The sequence below is a fragment of the Balaenoptera physalus genome (assembly GCF_965194825.1).
Source record: "Balaenoptera physalus genome assembly, chromosome: 14".
Taxonomy (NCBI): domain Eukaryota; kingdom Metazoa; phylum Chordata; class Mammalia; order Artiodactyla; family Balaenopteridae; genus Balaenoptera; species Balaenoptera physalus.
This window is the reverse complement of record NC_138893.1, coordinates 22,897,678-22,924,412: the sequence shown is the minus strand read 5'-3', so window position 1 is coordinate 22,924,412 and position 26,735 is coordinate 22,897,678. Positions and strand designations below refer to the sequence as shown.

The 26,735-nt window shown below is 61.5% G+C and overlaps 2 protein-coding genes across 13 annotated transcripts in view; both read left to right on the top strand.

Moving 5' to 3' along the window:
* The window catches only part of ADGRA1 (adhesion G protein-coupled receptor A1), a 35,019-nt gene extending 29,755 nt beyond the window's left edge, over positions 1-5,264 (top strand). Inside the window, exons 6-7 of the mRNA XM_082423443.1 lie at positions 2,213-2,311; positions 3,281-5,264. Coding sequence (XP_082279569.1) covers positions 2,213-2,311; positions 3,281-4,502 — 1,321 coding nt within the window. The 3' untranslated portion in view covers positions 4,503-5,264. The remainder of the gene's footprint in view (positions 1-2,212; positions 2,312-3,280) is intronic.
* Positions 5,265-20,667: 15,403 nt separating this feature from the next.
* The window catches only part of KNDC1 (kinase non-catalytic C-lobe domain containing 1), a 57,207-nt gene continuing 51,139 nt past the window's right edge, over positions 20,668-26,735 (top strand). For all 12 annotated transcript variants that reach the window (XM_082423051.1, XM_082423046.1, XM_082423050.1 and 9 more), the window contains exon 1: positions 20,668-20,974. In XM_082423051.1, coding sequence (XP_082279177.1) covers positions 20,873-20,974 — 102 coding nt within the window. In that variant the 5' untranslated portion in view covers positions 20,668-20,872. The remainder of the gene's footprint in view (positions 20,975-26,735) is intronic.

Sequence of the window (26,735 nt, the reverse complement as noted above, 5' to 3'; positions counted from 1 at the left end):
TACTTGTTCTATCAATTGCTAAGAGAGGGGAATTCAAAACATCAACTATGATTTTGGAATTGTTGATTTCTCCCTTTAACTTTGCCCATTTTTGCTTCACATATTTTGAATCTTCCCTTTGGCTCCCACACATTTACAGTTTAATGTCTTCCTGTGAACTAACATTGATATCATTATGAAATGCCCCTCTTTCTCTCTTCTCTTAAAAGTTTATTTTGTCTGGTATTAATGCAGTCACTCTGGCCTTCTTGGACTCAGTTAGTGTGGATAGCTTTTTCCATCCATTAATTTTCAACCTCTCTGTGTCTTTTTATTTAAAATGTTTCCTCCTATTGTAGACAGTATATAACTGGGTCTTGCTTTTTTGCTGTTGTTAATCTATTCTGATTATCTCTGGCTTTGACTTAGAATGTTTATTCCATTAAAATTTAATGGCAGTTTTGATTTAGTCTCCATTTCATTATTTGTTTTCTGTTTTTGCTTCATTTTTCTCTTTTTTTGTTTTCTGTCCTCCCTTTCCTTTTTTATTGTCTTCTTTGGTTATTTTAATATTTTTTAACATTTCATTTTAATTTATCTATTAACTTTTTGCCTATTAGCTATTTATGGTTGCTTTAGGGATTAAAATCCACAGCCTTTCCACAGTCTTTTTAGTTTGAAACTTACACTATTTCATGTAAAATACATTAGAAACTTTGCAACTGCATGGGACCATCTCTCCTCCCACCCTCTTTATGCTACAGACACTATAGATGGTGCCCTTACCTATATTGTAAACTCAAGGCAGCATTAAAATTCTTTCTTTAAACACCAATATATATTTTAAAGAAATTAAGAAGAAACGAAATCTTTTATATTTACCCAGATGTTCAGTATTTCTGATGATCTTCATTCCTCCAAGTTTCTGTCTGGTACAGCATCCTATCATCCTGAAGGATTCTATTTGGCATTTCTTAAGTGCAGGTCAGCTGACCACGAATGCTCCCGGTTTTATGTTTGTTAGAATGTGTCTTTCTCCTTCACTCTGGAGGACGTGCCCTCTGGATACAGAATTCCGGGAGGCACGGAGTCCCCAGCCGTCACCGTGTGTGACCATGTGCAGGGCCATCCACTCCCACCCGTGGACCTGGAATCCGTGTCGTTCCCCTCGCTGGGGACCTGGTGCCCTCCCATCGATTTGGGCATCTGTGGCATCCTGTGAATGACACCCTCTTATGGGGGATCGTCCCCGAGCTGGCCCCTTGCTCTCCGCTCCAGAGGCACCACCCATCGCCGTGTGTGACGACCAGCGTGCTCCATGGCCCGGTGCCCGTGGCACGGGCGCCTGGCAGTCCCTGGCCCTCGCGCTCCCCAGGATCCCGCTCCAACACCCGTGGATGGTGCTGTTGGCTGCGGCCCCACAGATGGGACAGGCAGCTCACGGGGGGCAGGCAACTCCCTTCCAGGCGAATCCCTGTCCTCCCAGGGAGAGGTCAAACCCAGAACTTGCCCCCAAGCAGCTGAGAAACTGGGCTGCCAGGCAGCACACAAAGGCACAAGGAACGGCCCCTGTGAGTTTCTCACCCTGAGGTTATCAGGCCAGTTTCAGGCCTGAGCAGGCATAGCTAGTCACTGACGCCAGCCACCTGCTGGCACAGGCGCTACCTGGGCTGAGAGGCCCTGGCGCCGGCGGCATGAGCAGCTCCGCCTGAAGGGGGCCAGGCGGCTGGCTACAGTGTCCGCCACAGCCCCGTACTGTCCCCCATGGAGCACGCAGCCCCCTCCACCCTGTCTGCTGTGGTCCCCCCTCCACTCAGGGGCTTCACGTTTTCCCCGTTACTTCTGCCGCATGAACCAGGGCACCACATGCCCCCAGACGCACGTGCTGGGCCCGGCCAGGGTCACCTCTGCACAGGCGTAGCAGCGGGGGGGGGAGGGGACACACCTGGAGGAGACGTGGGGCGACCCAGGGGGTGGGGGGATGTGGGGGAACACGGGGGGCAATGCAGGGGATGGGGAATGTGGGGATCGTGGGGGAGGGGGCGCGGGGGAGGCCAGGTCGGGTGGGGCGCTGGCAGAGGCTACGCCACCAGGATGGGCCGGTGCCGCCCTGACAGCTGCTCGGCCGGACGCCTGGGCCTCGCCTCCCCCGCTCTGCCCCGAGGAAGGCGAAGGGGGGCTGCCCTGGGGCTGCAGGGGGACTTGGAGCGCAGTGAGCGGCCCCTTCCCGCAGGTTCTACCTCATCAGCGGAGGGGCCCCTTTCATCATCTGCGGCATCACGGCCGCCACGAACATCGGGAACTACGGGATGGAGGACGAGGACTCCGCGTAGTGAGTACCCGGCGCCGCGCGGTGGGGGGCGGCGTGGCCCCGCCCAGGAGCGCCGTCCTCCCCGCACGCGGGCTTCCCCGCCTCACATCCCCCACCCCCCGTCCCCCACTCCCGTCCCCCCGGCACCGTGGGCTGGCAGGAGGGGTGGGGGGGTGCCCCTGGCAACAGGGCCGCCTGGCCAGGACGGCTGAGCGTGGACCCGGCCTTGCGTAGGAGCCGAGACAGACCCCGCCCCGTCGGCGCCCCGCCCACCGGCCCCCCTCGCTCTCGGCGCCCCAGCCCCAGCTCTGCCGCCTCCAGCGCCTCCCGCGGCCGGCGGGTGGGCCGGGGCCCTCGGCCTCGCTGGCCCTGCCCAGGCCGCTCCCGCCGTGAGGCCACCGGTCGGCTGCACCTGGCAGTGGCTTCTGTGGGCTTCTCAGGGTCCCCCCTGGGCTCTCCCCGAAGCCGCCCCCCCTGCCCTTCACCGTAGAGCCTCCTGGGGAGGCCGGTCTGGCCCCCTCGCTCACAGGAGCAGCGCCAGCCCCGGGTGCAGCACGGCCCCCAGCAGACCCCCGGCGCTGGAGCCATGCCCGCACCCTCACACTCCTCCCCCAGATGCCCCCCCCAGGGCAAAGCCCCGCAGGACACGCAGGCCCTGTTCCCCCGGGGTTCACCCCTTCCTGGGCCCGGCACTGCGGCCCCACCCGGTCCGGCTGAAGCTGGGAGGAAAGGCAGCCGCCCGAGAAAAGCAGCAGCGCCAGAGAGGCGGCCCGAAGCTTGGAACCCAGGCCTGGCTGCCGCCTGCAGGCCACCCCCACCACCGGCGCCCCCAAACTCCCACCACGCTGGCTGGTGGCAGCCCCGTCCCGATTTCGTGTGTCTCCTTCTCTCACGATGACCTTCCCGTGAGCTCAGGGAAGCAGTGACCCCTAGTCCCAGCCGGTGCCCTGCCTGGTGCGACCCCCTCGCTGACTTGCTCTCCTCCCACAGCTGCTGGATGGCCTGGGAGCCCAGCCTGGGCGCCTTCTACGGGCCGGCGACCTTCATCTCCCTGGTCACCTGCGTGTACTTCCTCGGCACCTACGTCCAGCTGCGGCGCCACCCAGAGCGCAGGTACGAGCTCCGGGAGCGGACGGAGGAACAGCAGCGGCTGGCGGGGCCCGAGGCCGGCGAGAGCCCCGGGGCCCCGGCGGCCACGCCGCCCGCCCACGATGCCCCGGTCACCTCGCTGCTGCAGAACGAGCACTCGTTCAAGGCCCAGCTGCGGGCCGCCGCCTTCACGCTGTTCCTGTTCGTGGCCACGTGGACCTTTGGGGCGCTGGCCGTGTCCCAGGGCCACTTCCTGGACATGATCTTCAGCTGCCTGTACGGCGCCTTCTGCGTGACCCTGGGGCTGTTCGTGCTCATCCACCACTGCGCCAAGCGGGAAGATGTATGGCACTGCTGGTGGTCCTGCTGCCCCTCCCGTGGGGACCCCCACGCCGTGAAGCTCGGCGCCCGCCCCACGCTCGACGCCAACGGGGATGTGCTGAGCCACGCAGCCTGCCTGCAGGACTCACCGTGTCCCGGCAAGACGCTGGGCTTCGGCCACCCGCCAGCCAGCCACTGCAAGATGACCAACCTGCAGGCCACCCAAAGCCACGTCAGCTGCCTGTCACCAGCCACACCCTGCTGTGCCCAGATGCCCTGCGAGCAGTTGATGGAGGATGCAGCCCACGTCCACGTGCACGAGGAGGACGCCTTCGGGCATGACCCGCACCTGCACAGGTGCATCCAGGGCAGAGCTGAGCCTCACTACTTCAGCCGGCACCGGGCAGCCGCGGCCGAGCAGGAGTACGCCTACCACATCCCGTCCAGCCTGGACGGCAGCCCCCGTAGCTCGCGCACGGACAGCCCCCCCAGCTCTCTCGAGGGCCCAATGGGGCCACACTCGCTGGCCTGTTGTGCCCAGGGTGACCCCTTCCCCTTGGTCAGCCAGCCCGAGGGCGGCGACGCCAGCCCCGTGCTCTATGGCTGTCCCCCACGGCCCGGCAGGGAGGCAGCCCACGGCCCGGCCCACTTGGAGGTGCTCCGGAGGACACAGTCCCTGCCCTTTGGCGGCTCCGGCCAGGACGGGCTGGTCAAGGGTGATGCACGGGGCGCTGCGCCCTTTGGCTCTGACAGCACGGGCAACATCCGCACGGGGCCCTGGAGGAACGAGACGACCGTGTAGCAGGCGGGGCTCTGTCCCCTTCGCCCACACGGCCTGGACGTGCTTCAGAGCAGAGCCAGGCCCTCGGCCACGTGAGGTGGGCAGGGGGTCACCACGTGACCCAGCCTTGGCTGCACCGCCACTGACCCCTTCGTTGGACGACCTGAGCGGGAAGACGCTTTGGGCTATGTCGGCCTCCAAGAGCCCCGAGGGCAGCCGAGCGGTCCACGTCCACAGTCACCTGCTTTCGTCCCGTAGTGCCCAGTCCCTGGCAGCCCAGGGCAGAAACCCACCCTCAGTGCCAGGCGTGTATCCCGTCTGTCCCGCCACCTGCCTTGCTGGGCCTGGCCGCGGCAGGTGGCTCCCCTGATGTTTCCTAGTGTTTAATGTGTGTTTTCTGTTTAGGTTTGTTCCTCGGGGCAGGCAGGCAGCCTGCCTGTCAGTCCAGAGCGCTCTGGGCAGCTGCCCCAGGCCCCTCCACTCTCAGGGGGACTCGAGTCAGCACCTCTGCCCAGTGCCGGCTCCGCCTTCACCCCCGCCCCACAGGCCTCAGCGCACCACAGACGCTGGGGCAGCAGCCGTACTCTGGGAGCACAAGGGCAGAGGGAGTGTCGGCGACCCTAGGCCTTCCAAGGGCCGGTGGGGTCTCTGAGGGGCCTGGGCTTTTGGAAATGCCCACACACCCTTTAATGTAGACTCGACTTCCGAAGCCAGGCGCCATCAGGGCTGGGTCCCACCTGCACCATAAGCGTTTGGGAACAATAAAGTCCCCTGCCACAAAAAGAGAGGGTCTGGCATTTCCGTGAACATCCGGGCACAAAGCCGTGACTCAGAGGACAGACGTCGGTGACAGCAATCCTTCTGTGACAGCAAGTGGCATGTCTCAAGGGAAGGGGTCCACGGGTCCCCGTGGAGACAGAAGCTGAGACACCCAAAGGGATGTGTGTGTGAGCCTGTCCCGTCTTTGCTCCCTCCCTCCATGCCCCGGGGTCTGTAACACGTGCAGACATGTGCACCCCACACACACGTGTTGGTGCATGTACCACATACAGGTGTGAATGTGCCACATGCACATGTGCATCACATGCACACTCCCCACACGTGCACAGTATACCATACATGCACAAGAGTGCACACACATGCACTGCCCACAGCATACATCACACATGCCACCCGTGCGCACACGTCTACTGCGCACAGACGTGCACACGGCACGGCACACACACACAGGAGAGAGTGTTTTCCAGCCGTGCGAGCGCCACGCTCTCCTTGCCCTGTGCAGCCTCATCACCGGGACTTGTCAGCGTCTGTGTCTTGGGCGGGGACTCCAGCAGGAGCAGATCCTTCCTCACACCCACCTGGGTTGGGGCCGTGTCTGGTGTCCCAGGCGAGATGCCCCGTATCTGAGCACAGGAGCCCCGCTTCCTGGAATTCCTGTAAACTTAACAGTGACGTTGTAACAGACCAAGGTGTCCGGTACCTGCCCCGAGCCCCATGTGTCCTCACGTGTCGACCAGACGGACAACCGATGACCGCTGGGTGGCTCCTGTCTCCACCGCCGACCAGCCTGCTTGCCTGCTCCTGCGACTGACCCGACCAGCGCCCCGGGGCTGTGCTGGGCACACGCTGCAGACGGAGAACCATCGACGAAATACAGTGTTGTCCTTGTTGGCACTTTGGGGGGCTGGTTCATAGCATCTGCAAGCATCTCTCTCCCTATAGGGGGGCAGGCCCGCCGTGGTGCCCCGGGCTGGCAGAGGCCGGGGAGCCACGAGGCTGCCCTTTCCGGCCCCTCCAGAGGGCGCCCCCCATCCTTCCTGCCCCGGTGCCCCGACAGACCAGGGAGAGGAGCTCATCATTCAGACCAAAGAGATTCGACGTTAAATGTTAAACATCGTGTGTTTCAATATTGGTTCAGCCTCCTGAGTCCACTTGGAGACAGGGTTGTGACACCTTCCGTTTGCAGGTAATGTTTTCCAGGAATAAAAATCCACGGCACGACCACATCGGGAGCGCCCCACACGGACGATGCCTCCAAAGGGATGCAGGGCAGGAGGTCAGAGCCACAGCCCATCGTCTGAGGTCTAACGCTGTGTGTCACCCCTTCCTTTCTGCTATGTGTGTGCATACACGCGGGGTGTGTGTGTGTGAGTGTGCTTCCTGTGTGTGTGGGGGGGTGTGTGCATGTGTGTGCCTGTGTGCTGAGTGCATTGTGCGTTCTGTGTTCAAGTTGGTTTGTGCACATGCGTCAGTGTGTGCATGTCACACATAAGTCTGCCACGTGTGTGTGCATTGTGAGTGCACGTGCAAGGGTGGGACTGTGCTATGTTGAGTTGGGTGGGTGGGTGCCCATGCATGCGTGTGTGTAGTGTGAGAGCACGTGTATAAGGATGACTGTGTGAGCACATGATAGCATGTGCGGATGTGCATGTGTGAAAGCGTGTGCACGGGTGAGTGAAAGCATGTGCACATGTGAGTGCATGCATGTGTGTGTGCTTACATGTGCGTGTGCGTTGTGTTTGGATCATATGGCTGCGTAGAGGTGTGAGTGTGGGGATGAGTGGGCGTGTGTGAGCGTGTGGGTGCCTGAGTTGTATGTGTGAGTGCAGGAAGAGCACACGTGTGTGTGTGGGAATGTGCGTGCGTGCGTGTACAGGCCCTTCACAGAGAGCCCCCTGGCCTTGCTGTGCGCTCCTGTCTGACTACCAGGGTGCAGGCCTGGCGGCCTCACAGGGTCACCGTGACAACCTCAATCAGCCCAGAGGACTCTGGGAACTTGGCAGCTCTGAGCAGCCCTCTCCTGAGTGGTTCAGCCGGGGACGCGTCACGGTCCATCCTGAGCGCTGGCGTGGCGTCATCCGCTGGGGACCTGGAAAGCACTTGCCCGCGGGTCCGGCCAGCACTGCCGTCCGCGGGGAGCGTTGGTGCGCAGTTAAGGGCACTGCCACCGACCCCCTCCCCGATTTCTCCAAGAAGCCCCTTGAGCCACCTCTGAACAAGCCACCCCTGGGAGCCCCTCCGGGTCTGTGGCAATGCCTCAGCTGGGTCTGCAGGAAGGGGCTGGACCGGGATTCGGGGGGACACCCACTCTGTCTCTCATCCTGCTGGCCCACTGGGCTCTATAAGACGCAGACAGTCGAGGAGAGCCTTGGGGCCCAGGAGCAGCCTCGGGGGGGTGGGGTCCCAGGGCATGAATCGCGTCTGCAAAGGCAGCCGTCCGGGGGCTGGTGCGTCGTGCTGGGCCCCCTGTGGGGGCTGGGGTGGCAGAAGCAGTGTTCGCCGCTTTGGGAGGCCTGTCCTCTGCCAGGCTGGGGACGTTGGCAGGAGCACCATGCCCTCAGCTCTCGGAGCCCTGGGCAGGGGCACGGCCAGCCACGTGAACGGCCACACACAGACGCGGTGGCTGCAGCAGGGCCACATGTGCCCTGCGGGCACCCAGGTTGCCCCTGTAGTCCTGCCACCCGCCCCGAGACCCTCGGTGTTTCCCAGGTGGGGAGGGGTACTGGCGGGCCTCAGGCATTGGTGTCACCGGCAGCTGGACACAGGCTGACCGGCCAAGATTGGCCTGAATCCAGGGCAGCAGGTGTGCGTGTGCTGCCTCTGAGGGTGGCCGCCAACCCCGCCCTGGCCTGCACACCCCCGGGTTCGTCTCTGAGCCGAGGCTTCAGCAGCAGCTTTTACTACATGATTGATTATCAGGCCCCTCGGGGCATGAAGTTGCCTGTTGGATCCAGCATCAAAGAATGTTCTGGGGCCTGCAAGCTGGGGAGGGGGCACCTCTGGTCCTGATGGAGGCCAGCTCTGCATCCCCCCAGAAGGTGGGACAGAGGGACAGGGCAAGAGCCCTGTGGGGACACGGGGAGCAGTGCTGCGGCAGCCACGCCAGCTGCAGGGTGGAGGGCGTGGCCCTGGTGGGCGCCTGGGGAGGCCGGTGGGGGAGGGGAACAGAAAGGCCACGTTGGAGGGTCTTGAGGACCAAATCGGAGAGCTTCGGCCATTCAGGAGGGCAGCCGTGGCAGGAAGGGGCACACGGGAGACCCCTCGGCACGGGTGAGAAGGGCTCCCCCAGACGTGACCCAGGGCCCCGTGCGGCCACTTCTGGGAGGCGGGCCTCCACCTCGCGGCGGGCGGCTCAGCCTGCAGGCGTGGGGCTGGTGGCAGGACGGCTCTGCGTGCCCCACTCCGGTGGGCTGGGAGGCAGGGGGTGTTGGTTGGGGCCGAGTGCACGTGGCCAAGTCCCATGGCCCACCGGCCACCTACCCGGGCCTCCCATGAGCCGCGGAGCCGGCGCCCTGAGCACAGACTTGCCACCCCAGGGACAGTCCTCTAAGGGCGCCGGACAGCAGATCCAAAGGCGCTGGCCTGGCGTCGGAGGTGGACCAGAAACCCTGGCACCCAGGAGGGAGGGTGGCTGGGAGGCGTGGGGGGCAGGGCTCTCTGGATCCCCCCCACCGGGTCACGGCTCCACCATCCTCTCCGCTGCCCTCACATCCAGCCTCCCGGGCACCACACGCCAGCGGCCTCGGCTCTGCTCTGTCCTGCTTGGAGGCCCAGGCGGGCACTGGCCACGGACGGCCTCCCCCTCGCCCAGGGGGTCCCAGGCCCTCCCGCCGCCCTGGGTGGATGCACTGAGAGGGACACTGGTTTATATCCACTCTCTGTGCACAGACGTCAAGGCTCCCCTGTCCCTGGCAGCAGTTTACTTCTCACACACACAGCTCTGGCGACACCCCCGGGTGGCCCCTTTCAGGGACAGCCCAGCAACTCAGGCGCGTGTGACCGGGGTCCTGGAGCGCAGGTCCCTCGCACGAGCCGGTATCCGTGGCCTGGTCCCAGGGTCGAGTCTCAGTCACTCAGATCCAGGAGAAATGTGTCTGTGTTGGGGCAAGTCTGGGGCCGAGGACAGACGATCCGCATCTCTTACGAAAGCCCGTGAGACTGAAACGCCGTCTCTGGGGTGCATGGACCTGCATGGCGCCGCTGGTCACCAGGGAGGCCTTGCCCCACCGAGGGCGGAGAGGGGGCTGCAGGGCTGAGCTCGGGGCCGGGGGAGCAGGTGGGTGGCACAGGACGGACATGGTGGGAGCAAGGAGTTGGGGCCGCAGTAGATCCAAGAAATAAGATTCGGGAAGGAGGTCCCAGGTCATAGGGGCCGACTGGACGTGGAGTTGGGGTCTCAGGTGGGAGACCAGGGGCGTGTGGTCAGTCAGGGCGGGGCAGGCACAGGCCTCAGCAGTGCTCCGGCGGAGAAGCTGGGGGGCAGAACAGTCCAGGAGCCAGGAGCTCAGCAGCCCTGGGGACGGTGGGCGGGGTCCCTGCACAGGCCACAGCCTCAGAGGGCAGGGGAGGCCGCAGACACACAGGTACACAGGTGCACTCGGGTGCACACACAAGCTCTGCTCAGGGACACACCCGGATAAGCACACGCGTGTCCCCACACACACACAGGAGTGCAAGGAAGCACATGAGAGACACGGCGGCCTGTGTACACACACACACGTGCACACTCAGGCTTCTTTCACCCCAGGCTTCTCCCCCCAGAAGCAGGTCCTGTTACCGACCAAGGTTCTTGGCCTTCCCCAGTCAATTGAAATTGATCAGAGGCCAGACAAGAAATTCAGGCAAGGCTGTATTGGGGCCCCTGCTGCAGCCGGGGGAGCGAGAACAAACAACACACCCCCTTGCTTGCTCGCTCCCTGGCGGGGCGGGGAAGAGAGGGCGCGAGCTGGTTCCTTATATGGGGTGAGGGTAGGGGTGTGTCCAGGGGTCGGGCCGGAAGGGTGGCGTAGGTGGTCTGTCCACCCCTTAGGTGACGTTGTGTGCAGGGGGCAGGGGCAGTTCCCTGCTTTTGCTCCAGGCTCTTCGAAAGTGGAAGTTGGGTTTTTTGGCCTCTTTGTACCTTTTGGGTCCAGAATTTGCCCCAACTGCGCATGCACACAGTTATTTTAATTTTTTTAAATTTTATTTATTTATGTATTTTTAAAATATTTATTTATGTAATTTATTTTGGCTGCTCCGGGTCTTAGTTGCGACACGCAGGATCTTTTTTTAGTTGAGGCATGCGGGCTTCTTCTTTGTGGCATGCAGACTCTTAGTTGCAGCATATATGCGGGATCTAGTTCCCCGACCAGGGATCGAACCCAGGCTCCCTGCATTGGGAGTGCGGAGTCTTACCCACTAGACCCCCAGGGAAGTCCCCACGCAGGTCTTTTTAGTCCCGCACAGTTTCTTTGTATTTTGTTGCTCCAGGAGACGTGTGTCCAGGCGCAGGCACTGCAGCACTGCCGCAAATGGTCCCAGGTCCCAGCCTTTCTCAGTCCCACTGAGGCTCTGACCTCCCTCCCATCTGGCCTGGCAGCCCCTGTCTGCTGTGAGCCCTTCCTCTCTGGGAAAGGAGCCCAGGTCCCTCCAGGGGGTCCCCAGCCGTGCCTCCAGGGGCCCCAATGTCCCAGAGGCTGAGTGGAAGGTGTGTGGCAGGGTCTTTTCGTGCCCCCATGGGGAGGCAATGGGACACCAAGAACTTCTCTCCATGGAACCCGGGCTGCTGGGGAGCCGATGCACGTCCTACAGACCCTCCAGTCTGCAGGGACTGGTCCCTGGAGACCCAGCAGAGAAGACAGTCCGGGAGCTGGGCCCTGCCCTGGGGGTTGACACCCCAGCTGCCCACATGGGCTATGAGATGCGTGATCACAAATAAGGAACAGACTGTCGCCGGCCCCAGAAGCTGGGAACAGACCCTCGGGGCCCCTGTGTGGGAGGTTCCCGAGGAAACACACGTGCGTGAGGGATACCAGGGCCCCAAAGACAGCTGGTGCCATGCAGCTTCTACACACGTCACCCCACGCCAACGTCTCCAAACGCGGGGGGTGGGGTGGAGTCAGGCCTCCCGCTGTTTACAGACCGCCCCCACCGCCAGGGGGTCGCAGAGCGGCTGGGACTTGGCTGACGAACAGCGGGCTCCGCGTGGCCTGCGGGCAGCCTGTCTGTGCCATCGCCGCTGCGTGGATGGATCCTGGACAGATGTTGGGGGGCCCGCAAAGGCAGGAGGACCCCCGTGGCTGGTCAGACGCTGAGACCGCCTCTCAGGAGCATCGGCAGAGGATGGGGAGGCCTGGGGACCAGGGCAGAGGGCACAGGGCTTGAAGGGTCTGGGTGGGGGCCAGGAGCCCAGAGCCCCGGGGGCGAGACTGCGGGGTCCGGCGGGAAGCACAGGCTGGAAGCTGTCAGCGCCTCGAGGGGCCGGGCGGGTGAGATGCTCAGAGCAAGATTTAAGGGGCCCCAAAGCTCAGTAATAAAGCAAGTAATGTTGTGACACAATATTTTAAAAAACCAAAATTGATACCAAAAACTCCACGGTGACCGGCATCAAAATCTTAAATGGAGACAGAATCAGTGTTACTGGTGGCCCCCCGTGGCCCCAGTGTGGGTGTCGGGGATGCTGAGCTGACACACAACTCAGAGGACAGTCCCCGCCCAGCATCTGCCGGCTCCTCACCAGAGCCAGCGACCAAGGCCGTTACAGGCGCGGGGACAGGACGGCCCAAAACCAGGTGAAGGAATGACCCCAAGCCGGGCGAAGCGGGCAGAGGGGCGCTGGACCTGCCAGAATCAGTTTGCAGACAGATCAGCAGCCACCTCATCTCTCGTGCTGGAGACACACAAGCTATAAAAATGGAAATGCTGAAGCTTGAGATGGGGCCGCCGAAGTGCCCGTCATCCTTGCCCCATGGCTGGGCCAAGAGGTCCAGGAGTGTGCACCGCACGTCACAGTTTACAAAGAGCTGCCACATCTGAGCTGGGGCAGGGGGCGAGGCCCCGGGGGAGGAGGGGACCCACGGCAGGTGTACAGTCCCTTCGGCCCCACGGCGCTGGGTCCAGGAGCCCTTGCAGGGTGCAGGGCAGTCAGGGTTCACAGCAGACAGCGGCCCTGCCCACAACCTGCAACCAGCTCACAGCGACAGGATGTGGTCCGGACCCCCACCTTCCCTCCTCTTGTCCTCCCCCCACTCCCGACTCAGCGCCAACCGGGGAAAGCGAGCTCCCAGCCTCCTTCAGGACACGGCCGGGAGCCTCCTCCACCCACAGTCTCCGCTCCCGCCTGCCCTCCGCTCGCAGCCAAACCCAAGTGACCAAGCGGGCCCGGCCAGGTGCCTTTCACGCGTCACCTGTCAAATGCTCACATCCAGCCTCGTGAGCAGGCTCAGAGAGGTTGAGCAAATTGCCCAGCGTCACACAGTCAGGAAGGGCAGAGCCACAGCTTCCGTGACCAGCTCCCCCGGCGGCTCCAGGGGAGCAGCGCAGTGGCCACGCTCACCGGGCCCCAGCCTGCATCCGCCACCGCACCAGACGAGGGGCAGATGGGGGTCGTCCGTCAGCCAGGGACCCTCCGTCTTCACACGACAAGCCAGTGGCAGGCTCGGCTGTCTGTCTGCAGCCCATCACCCACGTCTCTTCCCCACTTGGTCCACGTCCTCACAGCTTGAGAGCAGTTGGGAAGCTCTGGGGACGCTGGTGGCCTCCGTGTGGGCTGGGAACCCGGAGGGGGTGGGGAGGGGCCCTTCGGAGCCACCTTCGCAAGAGGATGTGGAGGGGCCCCTCCTGAACCAGGGAAGTGGCATCAATGGATGGATGGACTCTCCAGGTGAAGCCTCCTTCAAGGCCTCAGACTGAGCTCATAGGATGAAGATGACGGACAAGCAAAGAAACAATTCTCTCATTTCCTACAAATGCTCCAAAAACTGTGGCAGGTAAGTACAAATGCCTGGGAGGAGCACCTTCTGGAATGTCCGTGAACACGCAGAGTTCGCTCCATGAGCTGCGTGGAAACATCCTGCACAGAAAGTGTTGGCCTCGGGTTCCAGGGGAGAGCAAGCCCCCACCCGCAGAGATGCATCATAAGAGGAGGGTCACGGCCAGCAGGGCTTGCGAACCCCACCCAGGGAGGAGCCAACCTCCCTGGGGATGAATGATAGAACTGACCTCCTGGTAAAAAAAGAAAAAGCCCATTCACGAGTCAGATGGTGGGAAGCGCTGACGGGCGGTGGCCGAGGGACCCCTGAGAAGGCCTAGGAGCTCAGCCCGTGTCCCCAGCTCCGTGGAAAAGTCTCCAAAGCTGTGTCCTGCAGAGACTTTGGGAAGAGGACGCTGGGAATAGGCAGGGCATCCCCAAAGGGAAGAAACCTCAGGGAGTTTGGAGCAAAGGGGAGACAGAGACCCAGGACAACAGGGAATTCCTGTGCCCTGCTCCCCCTGTGGCCCAAGGGTCCTTGTGTTCGGTATGTCAAGAAACAGATAAAAGAGGAAAACTATAACTGTGTATCTGAGTCTCAAATCTTTTCACCTTTTTCTGAGAAATGTACCCCATTGAAGTGAATGAAATGGAGTTTCTGCTGTTTTTCAAGAAACGTAAGACATCACCATCCAGGAAAGATGGTGGCATTTCAGCATTTTGCTTACAGGGACCCACGGTATTAAACCAATTCTGCTTTTCGCACATAGGGGTAATAGCCAATAAGCTCCACGTCTTGGCAATGTCTTGTTTAAACTGGGTTTAATTGAATTTATTCTGGAGTTTTGTTTTTAAAGATCAACATTTGCTTTATGAAGGATCAGTGCCAGTCTAGGGGCCAAGAAAGTCTCAGCCGGCCCTGCCTGTCAAATGAACGGACCCCCTTCACATTACAAAGGGACTATTGCCCCTCCGCTGGGGGCAGGGGTACCAATCACAGCAAAAACCCTTTTTGAAATTGGTTCCATGAACAGAAACAAAGAAAAAGAATGCTAGTCCCCGTGAGAGGTGTTGCTGTACTTAAAGACCCAGGACGGGCGTGCCCACCGCAGGGAAGGGCTAAGCCTTGCCGGGACCCTCCGAACTTACCCGAAATCCACGCCAAGCTTTTCATTACAGAGAAACCAGAGCAGTGGAGGGAGCGGAAGAGATGCCTCAGGCGCCCTGCCCCCGGCACCATGGGCGGCAGTCCAGCAGGACCGAGATCTGCAGGAGACGATGTGTCACAGTTGGGTGTATTTGCTCCCAGAGAACAAAATTAGTCTACCTTAGACATTAGCACACTCACGGAATAAAGGAGAGGATCAAACCATCACCTTAATAGACACAGAAAAAGCATTTGATAAAATTCAACATCTATTTGTGATTTTAAAAGAACATTTGGCAAATTAGCAATAGAAGGGAACTTCATTAACCTACAAAAACCGACAGCAAAATTATCCTTGAAGGTGAAGAAGCGAAGCCCAGCTGCTCACCTTGGGAACTCAGCCAAGAGGACCGTCTCACCGCATCTGCTCGGCGCTGCGCTAGGGTCCCATCGGGGCAGTGAGGGCAGGGAGAGGCGTGGTGAGGATGAGAAACGGAGAAGCGGAGCTTATTCCCAGGGAGTGTGACCGCTCTCACAGGAAATCTAAGTCAGTCTCCAGATCAGAACCACTCAGTAGGCTTAGCACATTGCTGGACACAAGGTCATCGGACAAAAGCCAATTTGAAACTGATTCACTTTGCTATACAGCAGAAACTAACACAACATGGTAAACCAACTATACCGCCATAAAAATTAATTTTTTAAAAAGAGCCCATTTGACTCCCGTAGGCCAGCACTAAACAGGAAACAAAATTTTTACAAAGATACAATTTACAATAGTACCAAAATACGCCCAATATTCATGATAAATACAATAAAAGAAATGCAAGTCCTCCTCACAGAAAACCACAAAATATTATCAAGAGACAGGAAGGGAGCCGGGTTCTAAGGGGAAAGACCCACATTCGGGGCTAGAATACTTGCCGCTCCTCAGGCTTGTGGCACGCACACGCCGCACAACCCCGCTCACATCCAGCAGGACCAGGAAGGCCCACAGCAGGCGGGCTCTCACAGGGCCCAGAAGAGCCGAGACATTCTTGGAGGGAAAGCAGGAGGAGGGGGGCGGGGGCGCGGGGAGACTCGGAGCATGGGGACTTCCGCGAGGCTGACCACAGGCCAATGGACAGACTCACACATGTGCGCACTCGGTGCCTTTCCAGCAGACTGAGGCTGGGCAACTGCACGCATGCGTGGACTTGGACCCGAGCATCACCTCTGACCCGGCAAGAACACGTGCAGGTGCACAACGCGAGCAAAATACGTGCCAGATGACACCCCAGGCCTAGAATATGTCTGGATGCCCAGACATCTGTCAGCGGCGGATTCGCGTATCTAACACAATTCAGTAACAATAATGAGCAGATTTCCGCTCCCAGGACAGCTCTGAGCGAGAGAAGCCAGACGAAAAAAGAAAATGCACACAGTGTGATTCCATTTATACAAATCACCAAAAAAGAAAAAAATGAGCAAAACTAAATTATTTCTTTAACGACATATGCTTAGTGGTAAAACTATATGAAAAAAGAGAGTAGAGAAGTCTCTTCTGCAAGGGTAGGGCAGTGACTGCCCTCGGGGTGCAGGGGGTGGACTGGGGGGGCGTTGCCTGCTATCCTGTCTGATAGATCAGGAGGGTGCCCCTCTCTCCCTGGATGTCCTGATTTGCAATTTACAGTAAGTTTCCCAGCGGCCCTTCTCTGGCACCCCCAGGACCTGCCCTCCACGGGCTGTGACTCCCCCTTGCTTGGGGCCGGCTCCCCCAGGTGCTGGCAGCTTTATCTGTGTCCCAACAGAAGACAGGCTCACTGCCGTCACCTGATGCCGGACAGGTGTCCACACCGGAGCCAAGGAGCTCCGAGGTGGAGCCCCAGACCTCCAGCCCAGCTCTGAGCTCTGGGGCCAAGACGTCACCTGCGTGTTCACAGGGGCAGCAAAGACCAGCAGTGTGGTGGGGGCATGGGACGCCCACGGTCAGGGTTAGAGAGACGGGTGGTTTAGCCCAGGGAGCTCGCGTGTGACGGCATCAGAATCACAGTGTTGGGGGGGGAAGGGTTAGAGACGCAGCTTCCTGACCAGGGTCCCCCCGTCACTCTGCCCACCTCTGATGGGGGCCCTGCCAGCTCCATCCACGAGGGGACCCCAGTCTCTCTCAAGCTCCCCAGGTGTGAGAAATTGCATCTGGGGTCTTTGAATGCTCCCAGTCGGGCATGCTCCCTAGCGGGACAGCTGGACTGGCGACCTTTGTGGGTAGCGACCTCACCCCATCCGCCACACTGTGAAGCACTGCAGCGCGCGTCGAGAGGCGAGGAACTTGGTCCGGGGGCGTGGGCAGCGCGTGCCGGGAGATACGAGCCCTGGAGCCCGGTCTGCGCCCCCTCCTGGGAGCCGTGAGCTCCCTCACGCGCTGAGCCGGTGACTCATGACTCAGCTGCACGTTTGCATGACTGTGAGGACGTGGAGGCGGCCGACACACACGACACCTGTGAGTGCAAGGACCTGGTCTGGACCTGTGGGCGGTGCAGCCGCGCCAGTCACTTCCACAGAGAGCATGTGCACGGGAAGCAGGTGCTGGAAGGCAAGAGGGGCATGAGGGTCCTTGGGGACAGTGCCTTCAGGAGCACGCCTGGGGGCAGGGCTGTTAGAGCCCGGGGCCCAGACCTCTGGGGAGGGTGCCCCATGGGTGCTGGGGTCCCTGGGGTACGATAAGGCTGGTTCTGGGGGGCTGGAAACAGGACCCAGCTGCCCGCCCTGGGAAGAACAGCGGGGAAGGGGCTCCTCCTGCCCTCACCCGCTCAGGGAGGCCGGCAGCACAGGGGCGAGCCAGAGTGTGCAGAGACCAAGTGACAGACGCGGAGTGGCGGCCACCAAGTGACAGGACGGCACAGGCTCCCCCAGCAGAAGCAGGTCAGCGGTCTAGGGCCTACCGCCAGGAGAAACATGGTCAGAATATTTCGATACTGTAAAATGAGTCTCATGGTCACTGGAAACAAAAATGTTTAAAATTTTTACTTAATAAATATTTAATTTATTAAAACTTACATGCATTTTTGTTGCAAAGTATTATGGAGAATCTACAGAAATTTTCAAGCATAAAAATATATCACAGTAGGATAAAATTCTGGCTGAAGTTAGATAACAATAATGAGTTTAAGGAAAATGTTATGATGAAGATTTCCGACTATGAAAAAAACACGTTTATGTGTTTTTTTCTAAATGATTGATAATGGGTATCAAAACCACTTTGGTTTTTAGGTCCTTGGATATATTTACAGGAGTGACTAACAGCTTTATTTCAAAATGTCAATAATTATCCCACGCCAGAATTACATTCTTTGCAATTACTTACATTTCTTATTTTTTCAAAAATGTAGAGTCGACTTCAAAATGTACAAGTGGTGTGACAGCTTCTCAAAATTCTTTCAGGGAAAACAAGAGCTTTGAAAACCCATCCTGCACCACTCCCTCCCACCCCACATTCGGCCTGATCTACTGAGAGCCGCTGACTGCACGGCGGAAGCCAGGAGAGAGCGCGCCTGGGGTCACGTGTGGCGAGGGCCCAGCCTAGCGTGGAGTACTGCCTCCCTGGTCACTGAGGGCGGCGGGGGAGGGCTGAGGTCTGAGGCTCGGCGGTGGGCAGGGAGGGAGCTCGGGCCAGGACCTGCTTGGAGACAGACGGAGGGTCTTGGAGGAGATGGGGGTGAAGCAGAGTGAGTCGACGGGTCAGGGAAGAGCGGTGAGGAGACGGGACTCCGCCAGGCCGTGGCCTTGGCCGTGGAGCTGACCGTGCGTCCAGGAAGCCTCTGCAGGATTCCGGCAGCACCTAAGAGTCCCAGGAAGCAGACTTGCTCACTGGGCATGTGCTGGACGTGCGGGTGGTGGGGAGAGGCTGGCGCAGAGGCCGCGGTGAGCGGGCCCTCGCGGCAGTCTGCTCCTGAGGGCTCTCAGCCTGTTTGGAGCTGAGCTTGAAATTAACTTTGAGTGGGCGCCCAGGACTGCCTGGACGTCCTTGTCCCATTGGCTCTGGGAAGGTTGGGAGCGCCCCATCTGGACTTGGTCTATCTCGAAAGTAATGTCACAGTCGCGTACCAACACTGACGAGCAACCAGCACGCCCGAGGCACCAGGACACAGGGTGCCACGCCCTTCCAGGGAGCAGAGCTGGCCATGAACGCGGGCAAGTGTGCAAACACACAGTGAGACTCACAAAACACCCAGCAGAAGCTTCCGGTCACTCCACTGAACAACGAAGACCAGTGACCACAAACGCTTTGGGGAAGCAGGCGGGTAGAAGAAGGAAGGGCAATGCGGCCCCTACCAGGTGCCTCCCTAGGGCTCCCGCCGGCCCCTCCCCGCTGGCCCAGGCGCCCTGGTGCCTGCTTGACCGAGGAGATGGGAAATGCCCACTAAGTGCTTTTAGGCTGCAGCAGCCAAAGCTGACTCAGCCGGCGTCTACAGCCCATTTGTTCTGTATTTTACCCAAATTGGATGCACCTTTTCCCGAAGTAGACAATGCCATTAGGCCCAGAAGCACTGGCGATGACACTGCTCCTTCAGTTAAGGGGTTTGCACCCCGCCCCCCAGTTCAGCCCTCAGCCCAGAGCCCGGGCCCGGTTGCAGGGAGACCTGAGAACCAGGTGACAACGTCGGCACCCTCCCTTTGGGCCCACAACAGCTGAGACCCCCAGAGGGTGTTCAGGCTGGATGGCGGGTGAGGGGTGTCAAGGCCACACGCAGGCTTCAACAGCCTTCGACGCCAGCCTGGGACAGAGGGAAGGGGCAGCCCCCCGCCCCTGCAGCACAGGGACCCTGCAGGCAGGGCGCTCGGCTCCGTGGACCCAGGGTCCGAGCACAGGATGCAGCTGGAGCCCCGGGGCTCTGGAGCAGGGCCTGCCTCCCTCTGAGACCGGGTGGTGCCCACCGACAGCCCAGGCACACATCCTGAGATAGATCTTCTCCAACCGCTGCTGCCCTCACCCACCCACCCGCCCACCCGCCCTGGCTGCCGCTCCCAGCTCCCAGACAGCCAGACCCACTTCTCTCAGGTGCCTTGGGTGGGCTGCACAAGGTGGGGCTGCCGGCACCCCGGCCGCCAGCCTGAGGCCTCGCTGCCCACCTGTTTCTCCCCTGGCCAGGTGCTCCTCGCCCGCCTGGGGTCACATCGCGGGGCCCCTGGGGCCACGAGACCCGAGCCGGGATGGAATTAGTGCCCTGCAGCCTCGGACCTGGCAGGGCCCGCGGCGAGTCAGCTTCCTTCGCGAGGAGCATTTACGGAGTGGCTGCTGTGAGCCTGGCCGCAGTGCCCACCGTCCTGTGGGAGCTCCGACCCCCTGCTCTGCGCCGGGGGAGGGCGCCCACCCGTCACCCTCCTGTGGAAGACGTGGAGGCTGGGCTGTCCGGCTCTCTGCTTCACTGTGAGGGGGCACCCTGGATCTCTGCCAGGCTGGGGTAGGGGTGTCCTGCTCTCTGCCCAGCCACAGGCCCCAGCTTGGCACAAGGCTCGTCCCCGTGCCGAGGAAACCCAGCCAGCAGACGCTAACGGGGCGGCGAAGGGGTTAGTCACGAACCAGCAGGAATGCCAAACTGAGGGAGAGCTTGTCAGTTCTTCTGGTTTCCTTTCCACACCGAGGAGGCAGGCTGGCAAGGTGTGGATGAAGCTCTAATTATTGGTCCCCCGTCCATGGGACCCTAACTCAAGAAGGGGGCAGGCCAGACCCCAACCGCTCAGACGGGTCTTCTCCCTGGTCTCTACCCCACCCCGCCCCCTGCCCGGCCCCCCCAGCCCTGCCTGGCCCTCCTGGGCACCCCTGCAGCCGCCCCTCCCCCCCTCCCCGCGTGGGCTGCGGCAGCCCCGCCCCCTGCCGGCGGGGGCAGGGAGCGAGGGGGACCGGGTGGAGGGTGGGCCACCCGCCCGGCACTCTCCGCGGGCTGGGCCGCGGCCCTCCATCCGTGTGCCCACAGAGCCTGCGGCTGCCTGCGACGCGCCGCTCAGGAACACCGGCCACAAAGCTGGCCCCGCCCCCAAATGGTGCCAACCGCGCACAGGCCTCCTCACCCCCCCTCCGCAGTGCATCCTCCAGGAAAGCGGCCAACGTCCCCGAGGGACAAAGTCCCCAGAACGCCCTCGGAGGCCCCAGTCGCCCCCAGTTGCCCGGCAAAGTGAGCACGGCCTTCCGACTGCCCCGACCCCCAGTTCCGCACCCAGGTGTCCCCACCCCCTCCCCGCTCTGGTGACACTGCGGCAGCGCGCGGGCGGGGCGCGGCGGGGGCGGGGCCGGCGTGGGCCGCGGTGGGCGGTGCGGGGGGCGTTGCCATGGCGGCCGTGCGCGCGTAGCCATCCCGGCTCGCAGAGCCCGAGCCTGTGCGCGGAGCCGGAGGCCGCGGCGCCAAGGCCGCTGGAGGGGCGAGGCCAGGCGGGGGGCGCCGGCCCCGCGTAGATCTCGGGCGGCGGGTGCGCCTCCGGCCGGAGCGCGGCGGCTCAGGCAGTGACCGAGAGTGTGGCGCCGCCGGCGGCGCGCGGAGGATGCAGGCCATGGACCCGGCTGCGGCGGATTTTTACGAGGAGGACGGCAAAGACTTAGACTTCTACGACTTCGAGCCGCTCCCCACTCTGCCGGAGGACGAGGTGAGCCCCCGACGCGCGCTGGGACCCACACCGTTCCCCACGGAGGGGTTCGCGGAGAGTCCCCAGGCCCCCTGGCCCGGGCCAGGGCCTGGCAGCCGGGGAATCCCAAAGCCGTTCTCACCACCAGCACCAGCCTTTAACGTTTCCCCCAGAGGGGACAGGACCGTGGGATGCCACCTGGGACAGCAGCGGGTGGGCTGTCCCTGAAGAAGTTGGCGCCCTGCGGGGGTGGGCTCCGGATTGCAGATGTGGGCGGGGGGGGGGGGGGGGGGGGATGAGCGTGGGGGGCGCTTAGCGGCAGGGCCCGAGCACTGTCTGTGTTCCTCCTTGCGGAGGCCCTAGGAGGTCAATGGAAGGCTCCGGGCAGCAGAGCCCAGTCAGGCCAGACTGTTCAGGAGCTGGGGGCCCCCATGACTGAGGGCTGATTCCTGCTCATAGAGGACAAAAGTGGCCTTCAGTCAGGAGCCCCAGTCCTGAGCCCCCAGCCAGGGTGCAGAGGGGCCACGGTCTCTGTCACATGGGGCTTCTGGCCATTAACTGGGCCAGTTTGCCCGCGACTCTGTCAGAGACGCCTCCCCACCCGCCTGGGTTTGTCCCTGTAGCTCTGGCTTCCCCGTAGTGCCCCACAGACTGTGGGTTGGGGTCAAATGAATAAACTCCGTGGCCCTTGAACAAGCCAGTCCCCGCCACACGAGAGGTGGCCCCCAGAGGACACAGCTGCTCCCAAGAAGACCCTCTAGTCTCCCAAGGCTGGGGTTCTGTGCAGAGGCCCTCCCAGTCCCTAGCAGGTACAGGCGCCCATCCGTGGGGTCTGCTGGCGCCGTGCGCCCTTAACAGAGCGCTGTTGCAATGCTGCCCTCTAAATGACAAGACCCTCCACGTGCCCATCTGGCCAGGCCCGCCAGCGAAGCAGACCTGGCCAGCCCCTCCTGGGCTAGAGGGGGTTCATAACAGCTGAAGCTGCGGTCCCCAGGTCCCTCGCCCTCAGCTGGACCCTGCCCACTTCCCCAGCAGAGCTGGTTCTAAGGACAGAGGGGCTCATGCCCTAGAAGTAGTCCTTCTGGAGGCAGAGTCTGTTGAGGAGGCTGCTGAGGCAGTGCCCCGGGGGGTGGTGCTGCCTCTCCTCCCACCCCCCCCCCCACCCCCCGCCCCGTGGCCTGGATTCGGCGAGAGAGAAGGCTGCGGAGAGGAGAGGCAAGGGAATAAATAACCCTGTGGATATCTCCATGGCTGTGATGGAGCAAGAAAGGGTGCCCCCAGCCCTCAGCCTTCGAACACTCCCCCCGGAAGGATGTATTTCTAGAGTGTCTGTTGGAAGACTCACTTCCCCCCCGAATCACTCTCCAAGGCAGACGCAGAGTGTGGTTCTCCACGTGGGGCCTTTCTGCACTGGCTGCCCCACACTTCCAGGGCCTCTCCGTGCCTGGCACACCGAGCCGGTGACTGATGCCAAATGAACAGGAGAGGCAGAGCCGGGATTTGGACGCAAAGCCTCAATCCCGAGCCCACCGTCCGTCCTGCGGCCGTGCCCTGAGGCCTGCTCCTGGTAACAGTGTCCCCAGCGCCCCTCGGGGTTGGAGCAGCCCCCAGCTGTGCACAGTGCATGGGGCCGGGGGTCCCCGTCATCCTGTGGCCGTCACCTCCAGGTGAAGTGGGACGCCACCTTTGTAGTAGCATCCAGCCGGGAAGTTCGGGGCTCCCAAACTTCTCGCACCCTCCCTGGAGAGAGAGGCACTGCCTTTGGGTATGTTCTCGTGAAACAGGAGGAATGTCCCTGCTTCCTGCACGCACTGGGTGTGGTTGGTGTTGAAGGTTTTAAATCCCCGCCAGGGACATGTGGCTGCCTGGCACAGCGTTGTGTAGTCAGGTTGTATCCGAAAAGCCATCCTGTGTGAGAGGAAGGAGGGCCGTGCTGGAGGAGCCCCCGGAGGGAACCGTGGCCAAGGACAGCGGGCAGCTTCCAGGGAGGGACAGTGGGTGCCAGACCCAGGACTGTACAAGCCACATGAGACACAGGCATTTGCTGGTTATACAGCTAATTATATCAACTGACCACAGTGAGCTCAGGAAATAGAACCCTGTGGACCCCACCCTGCAGGAGCCCCTGGAACGTCCGTGCCCTGTTGTGACCCCAGAGAAAATCCAAATTGCTGGTGGACATATGAGAACATGTTTGACTTCATTATAATCAGGCAACACAAAATATACCCACTGCGAAAACCTTCCCACAAGCACCAGGTTGGCGAGAACCAGAAAGCTGGACAGTGGCCCGAGTTGGCGGGGAGCGGGTGGTAGTGGCCCTGCCTCTCTGCCAGGGTGTAGGGGGGATGGAGTGGACCAGCCTCTTTGGAAAACAGTTTGGCATCCAATAGTGGAGTGGGGATGCCTGCACTTGTGTCCCAGCAACTTCAGTCTGGGCACCTGCCCCAGAGACACATGACCCATGGGTGACGCATGAGCTCGAGAACTCGGGGCCGGAGACCACCCGGGGGGCGTGCTGAGGGGGCCGGCACCGCCCAGCGAGGTCCTGGAGGTCACAGCCCGCCCGGTCCCTGGCCACCTGCAGGCAGCACCACTGCATCGGTACAAGCGAAGGCCGGGGTGCGGATCAGGCAGAGCAGCTGCAGATCAGGCAGACCCCAGGCCATCGGGAGGCAGGCGGTGCCACTGGCCTTCAGGGGCCTTCGGGGGGCAGGGTGTCTCCCAGTCCCCAGACTCCCCCAAGGGGTCAGGAGCGTTCTTATCCCTCCTGAGTCCAGTGGGGCATCTCCCCAGCGTCTGTGGGCCGGGAGCTGGGCTGGGCCTGGGGATCTGAAAGCAGATGGGGAGCATTTGAAATATGCAGAATGTCCCATGGGTCCTGTGGCCCCCACGTGGCCCTGGCTCGCAGTCTGCGTCTGCGGGGCAGAAGCTCCTGCACGGCCGGAGTGTTGCCGTCACTGGACAGCGGCCCGCAGCAGGAAGCCAGCACTGCCCTCTAGGACCCAGACTGGCGACAGGGGCTGCCCTGGGAAGCCGCGTCCTCTTGCCTCCCAAGCCCCCTTCCCAGCCAGGATGGGGGTTGAGTCTATGCCCACACAATTGCAAGGGGGGCCCTCTTTCCTGCCCTGGGTGGTCTCCCCCTCAGATCTCCCCCCAGAGCCCACCCAGGCAGCATCTTGCTGGGCAGTAGTGAGGGGTGAGGTGTGAGCTCCGGTAGGCTTTCTGGGTCTGCCCGGAAGGCTGGCTCTATACTCAGGAGATGGAGCTGGCCGGCAATGACCAGGTCAGGCCATGTGGGCAGTGGCAGGAGGGAAGTCTCCCCAAGCCTGCAGCAGCCCCTGGTGGGTGCCCAGAGGCGAGGCTGTAGCACAGGCATCTGGAGGAGCCTCGCTGGCTCTTCTGTTCATAGCATGTCACCCCGCGCACACATACACACACACACACAAACGTCTGTCTCGGCCCGTGAAGCCCCTGCCGGCCTCCAGGCACCGTCCCCTTGAGTGCGGATCGGGGCCTCATGGCGTGAGGCTCAGGGCCCATGGGGTAATGAGCTGCCCCTCTGGGAAGAGCACAGGCTCCCATCTATCAGGGCTGGAATTTGGGGGCGGGTGGTGGACTGAGGGGGCCTAAATGGCCAACACCTGCTTCCCGGTCTCTCCCTGTCCTTGTCTTTGGCCCATCAGCCGAGGCGGCCCAGCACCCCCACCTGCCCTACTTGGGCCGTGGATTCAGGCAAGGAAGGGTCATTCTTCCTGCCTGGGCCAGAGCAGGATGGACCAGAGGGGCGGGCTGCGGGTCCCAGAGGGAGGTGACCGTGGGCACAGTGTCCGGGATCCCTCGTCACGTGGCAACACCTGCCCTGGGTGTGTCGGGGGCCTGCAGCGTCCCTCGGTGCTGTCCTGGAACTTGCTTCAGCTGAATCCCGCCTTCCCGTTGTAACAGTGGGGTCTCGGAGGGGTTAAGACCAGTGAGTGGAGGCCTCAGCCCCACGGAAGCAATGACTCAGGACCCATGGAAGTCACCCCACAGAGTCGCGCGGAGAATCCCCCCAGCAGGTGCTCGCCATGAATGGGTGCAGGTCTCCAGCTTCCCCGAGGAGTTTCCACCTCACCAGGGCATCTTTCCGCAGGGCAGGGGCAGCAGAGGCCTGGGCTCCCATCTCCTGGCAGCACATCTGTCACAGCTGCATGCCAACAGGCAGTGGAGAGTCAGCGAGGCCGCTGTAGTGGGACTGGCTCACACTCACCCTCCTAAATAACCAGGCCCACGGGGTCCTCGGGCTGTTGACGGTGCAGGCCTGTGTGTACGCGTGCATGTGCGTGCGTGTGTGCCCACAGCGCCCAGGTGGCTCTCTAACCAGGCCTCGCGGGCATCCCGGGGAGCCTCAGGCTCTCCTGAGTCGTGAGGGGTCCTGGGTGGGGCAGAGAGGCCCCCAGGTGGAGCCAAATCAGGAAGACCTTTGATCAGCGAACCCGGGGAACACAGCCGGGAGGCCTGGAAGCTGAGATTTCTGGTCCACGAGCCTCTCTGCCGCCCCAGTCTAATCGCGTGCTCTGCTTTTTGCTATGCCCCGTCCACCCCCCTCCCAGGGTCACTACAATAAGGGAGCCCAGCAAGGGGCTCTCTGCTCTCAGAGCTGCCTTTTCCTCCTCCATCTTAACCACCACCCCCCAACAGGAAGAGCTGGGAGGGCCCAGGAGGATGTCATTGAGCCCCTCCCTGAACTGAGAAGGAACAGGCGTGGGATGAGCCCAGTCACACGGGCAGACCTGCCGCGTCCCCCTCCTGCAGCCCCCCCGCCGCCCCGCACACCACACGCTGCTTGGCCAGACACACACGCAGCGGCTGCTCGTGCTGCTGCTTTCTTTCTTGGTTTAAACCCTTCATCTTTGCTGTGGTCAAGGGACCCCGTGCAGTACAGGAGGGAGAAGTTCAAGGGCAGGAGATGGTAGGCTCCTTTTAGGACCCGGCAGCTTGGCTACACGTGAGAACATCCTGTGTGCTGGGAGGATGGAGCAAGGAGGCTGGAGGGAGAGCTAGGTGGGGGGGCGGAAGCAGGGGCACCTCTCTTCTGTACCACCCCCAACTCACCCCGACCCTCCACCCCCAACTCACCCTGACTCTCCACCCTGCCCTCTGAGTCTGGGTGTCCAGGACCTTTCCTGACCCTCCGGCCTGCTCCCCCAGGCCCCAGCTCCCAGCCTGGCTCCCTCAGTCCCCCTCCCCTCCTTAGGCTGGTGGTGCGTGAACACACAAATACACGGAGCTAACCAGGGCGTCAAACAATGGGCCAGAAAAGGGCTGTGAGGTACAGGGTGTCTGATGTGTGAGCCTGTGTATTGTGTGCACCCGTTGATGAATGTGTGTGTGCATGTGTGACTTGCGTGAACACGTGGGCACGTGTGTGGATGTGTGGGTTTTGCGTTCCTGTGCATCGAAGTTAGTAAGTAAATGTGTGAGAGCTGTGTGCCTGTTGGCGTGGGTCCGTCTGTGCACACACGCAGGACAGATTGTGTTAGCACACCCTGTGCGCACACGTGTGTGTGTGTGTGAGTGTGGGTGGCACGACCACAGCTGAGTCAGACCTGGAGGTGGAGCCCGCTGGGTGGGCGGCCTCGGAGTCTAGCTGTGCGGGGGCCACGTGACTGTGTCCGGCAGCTCTGCAGCCGGGGGGTCGTGGGCGTGTTCTCGCGTGCCCCGTGACTGTCGTGGGCTCACGTCGCGTTTGCCGGGCTGGCGACTCCCCGCGCACGGCTGTGCCTTCGTGGCAAAGCTCCGT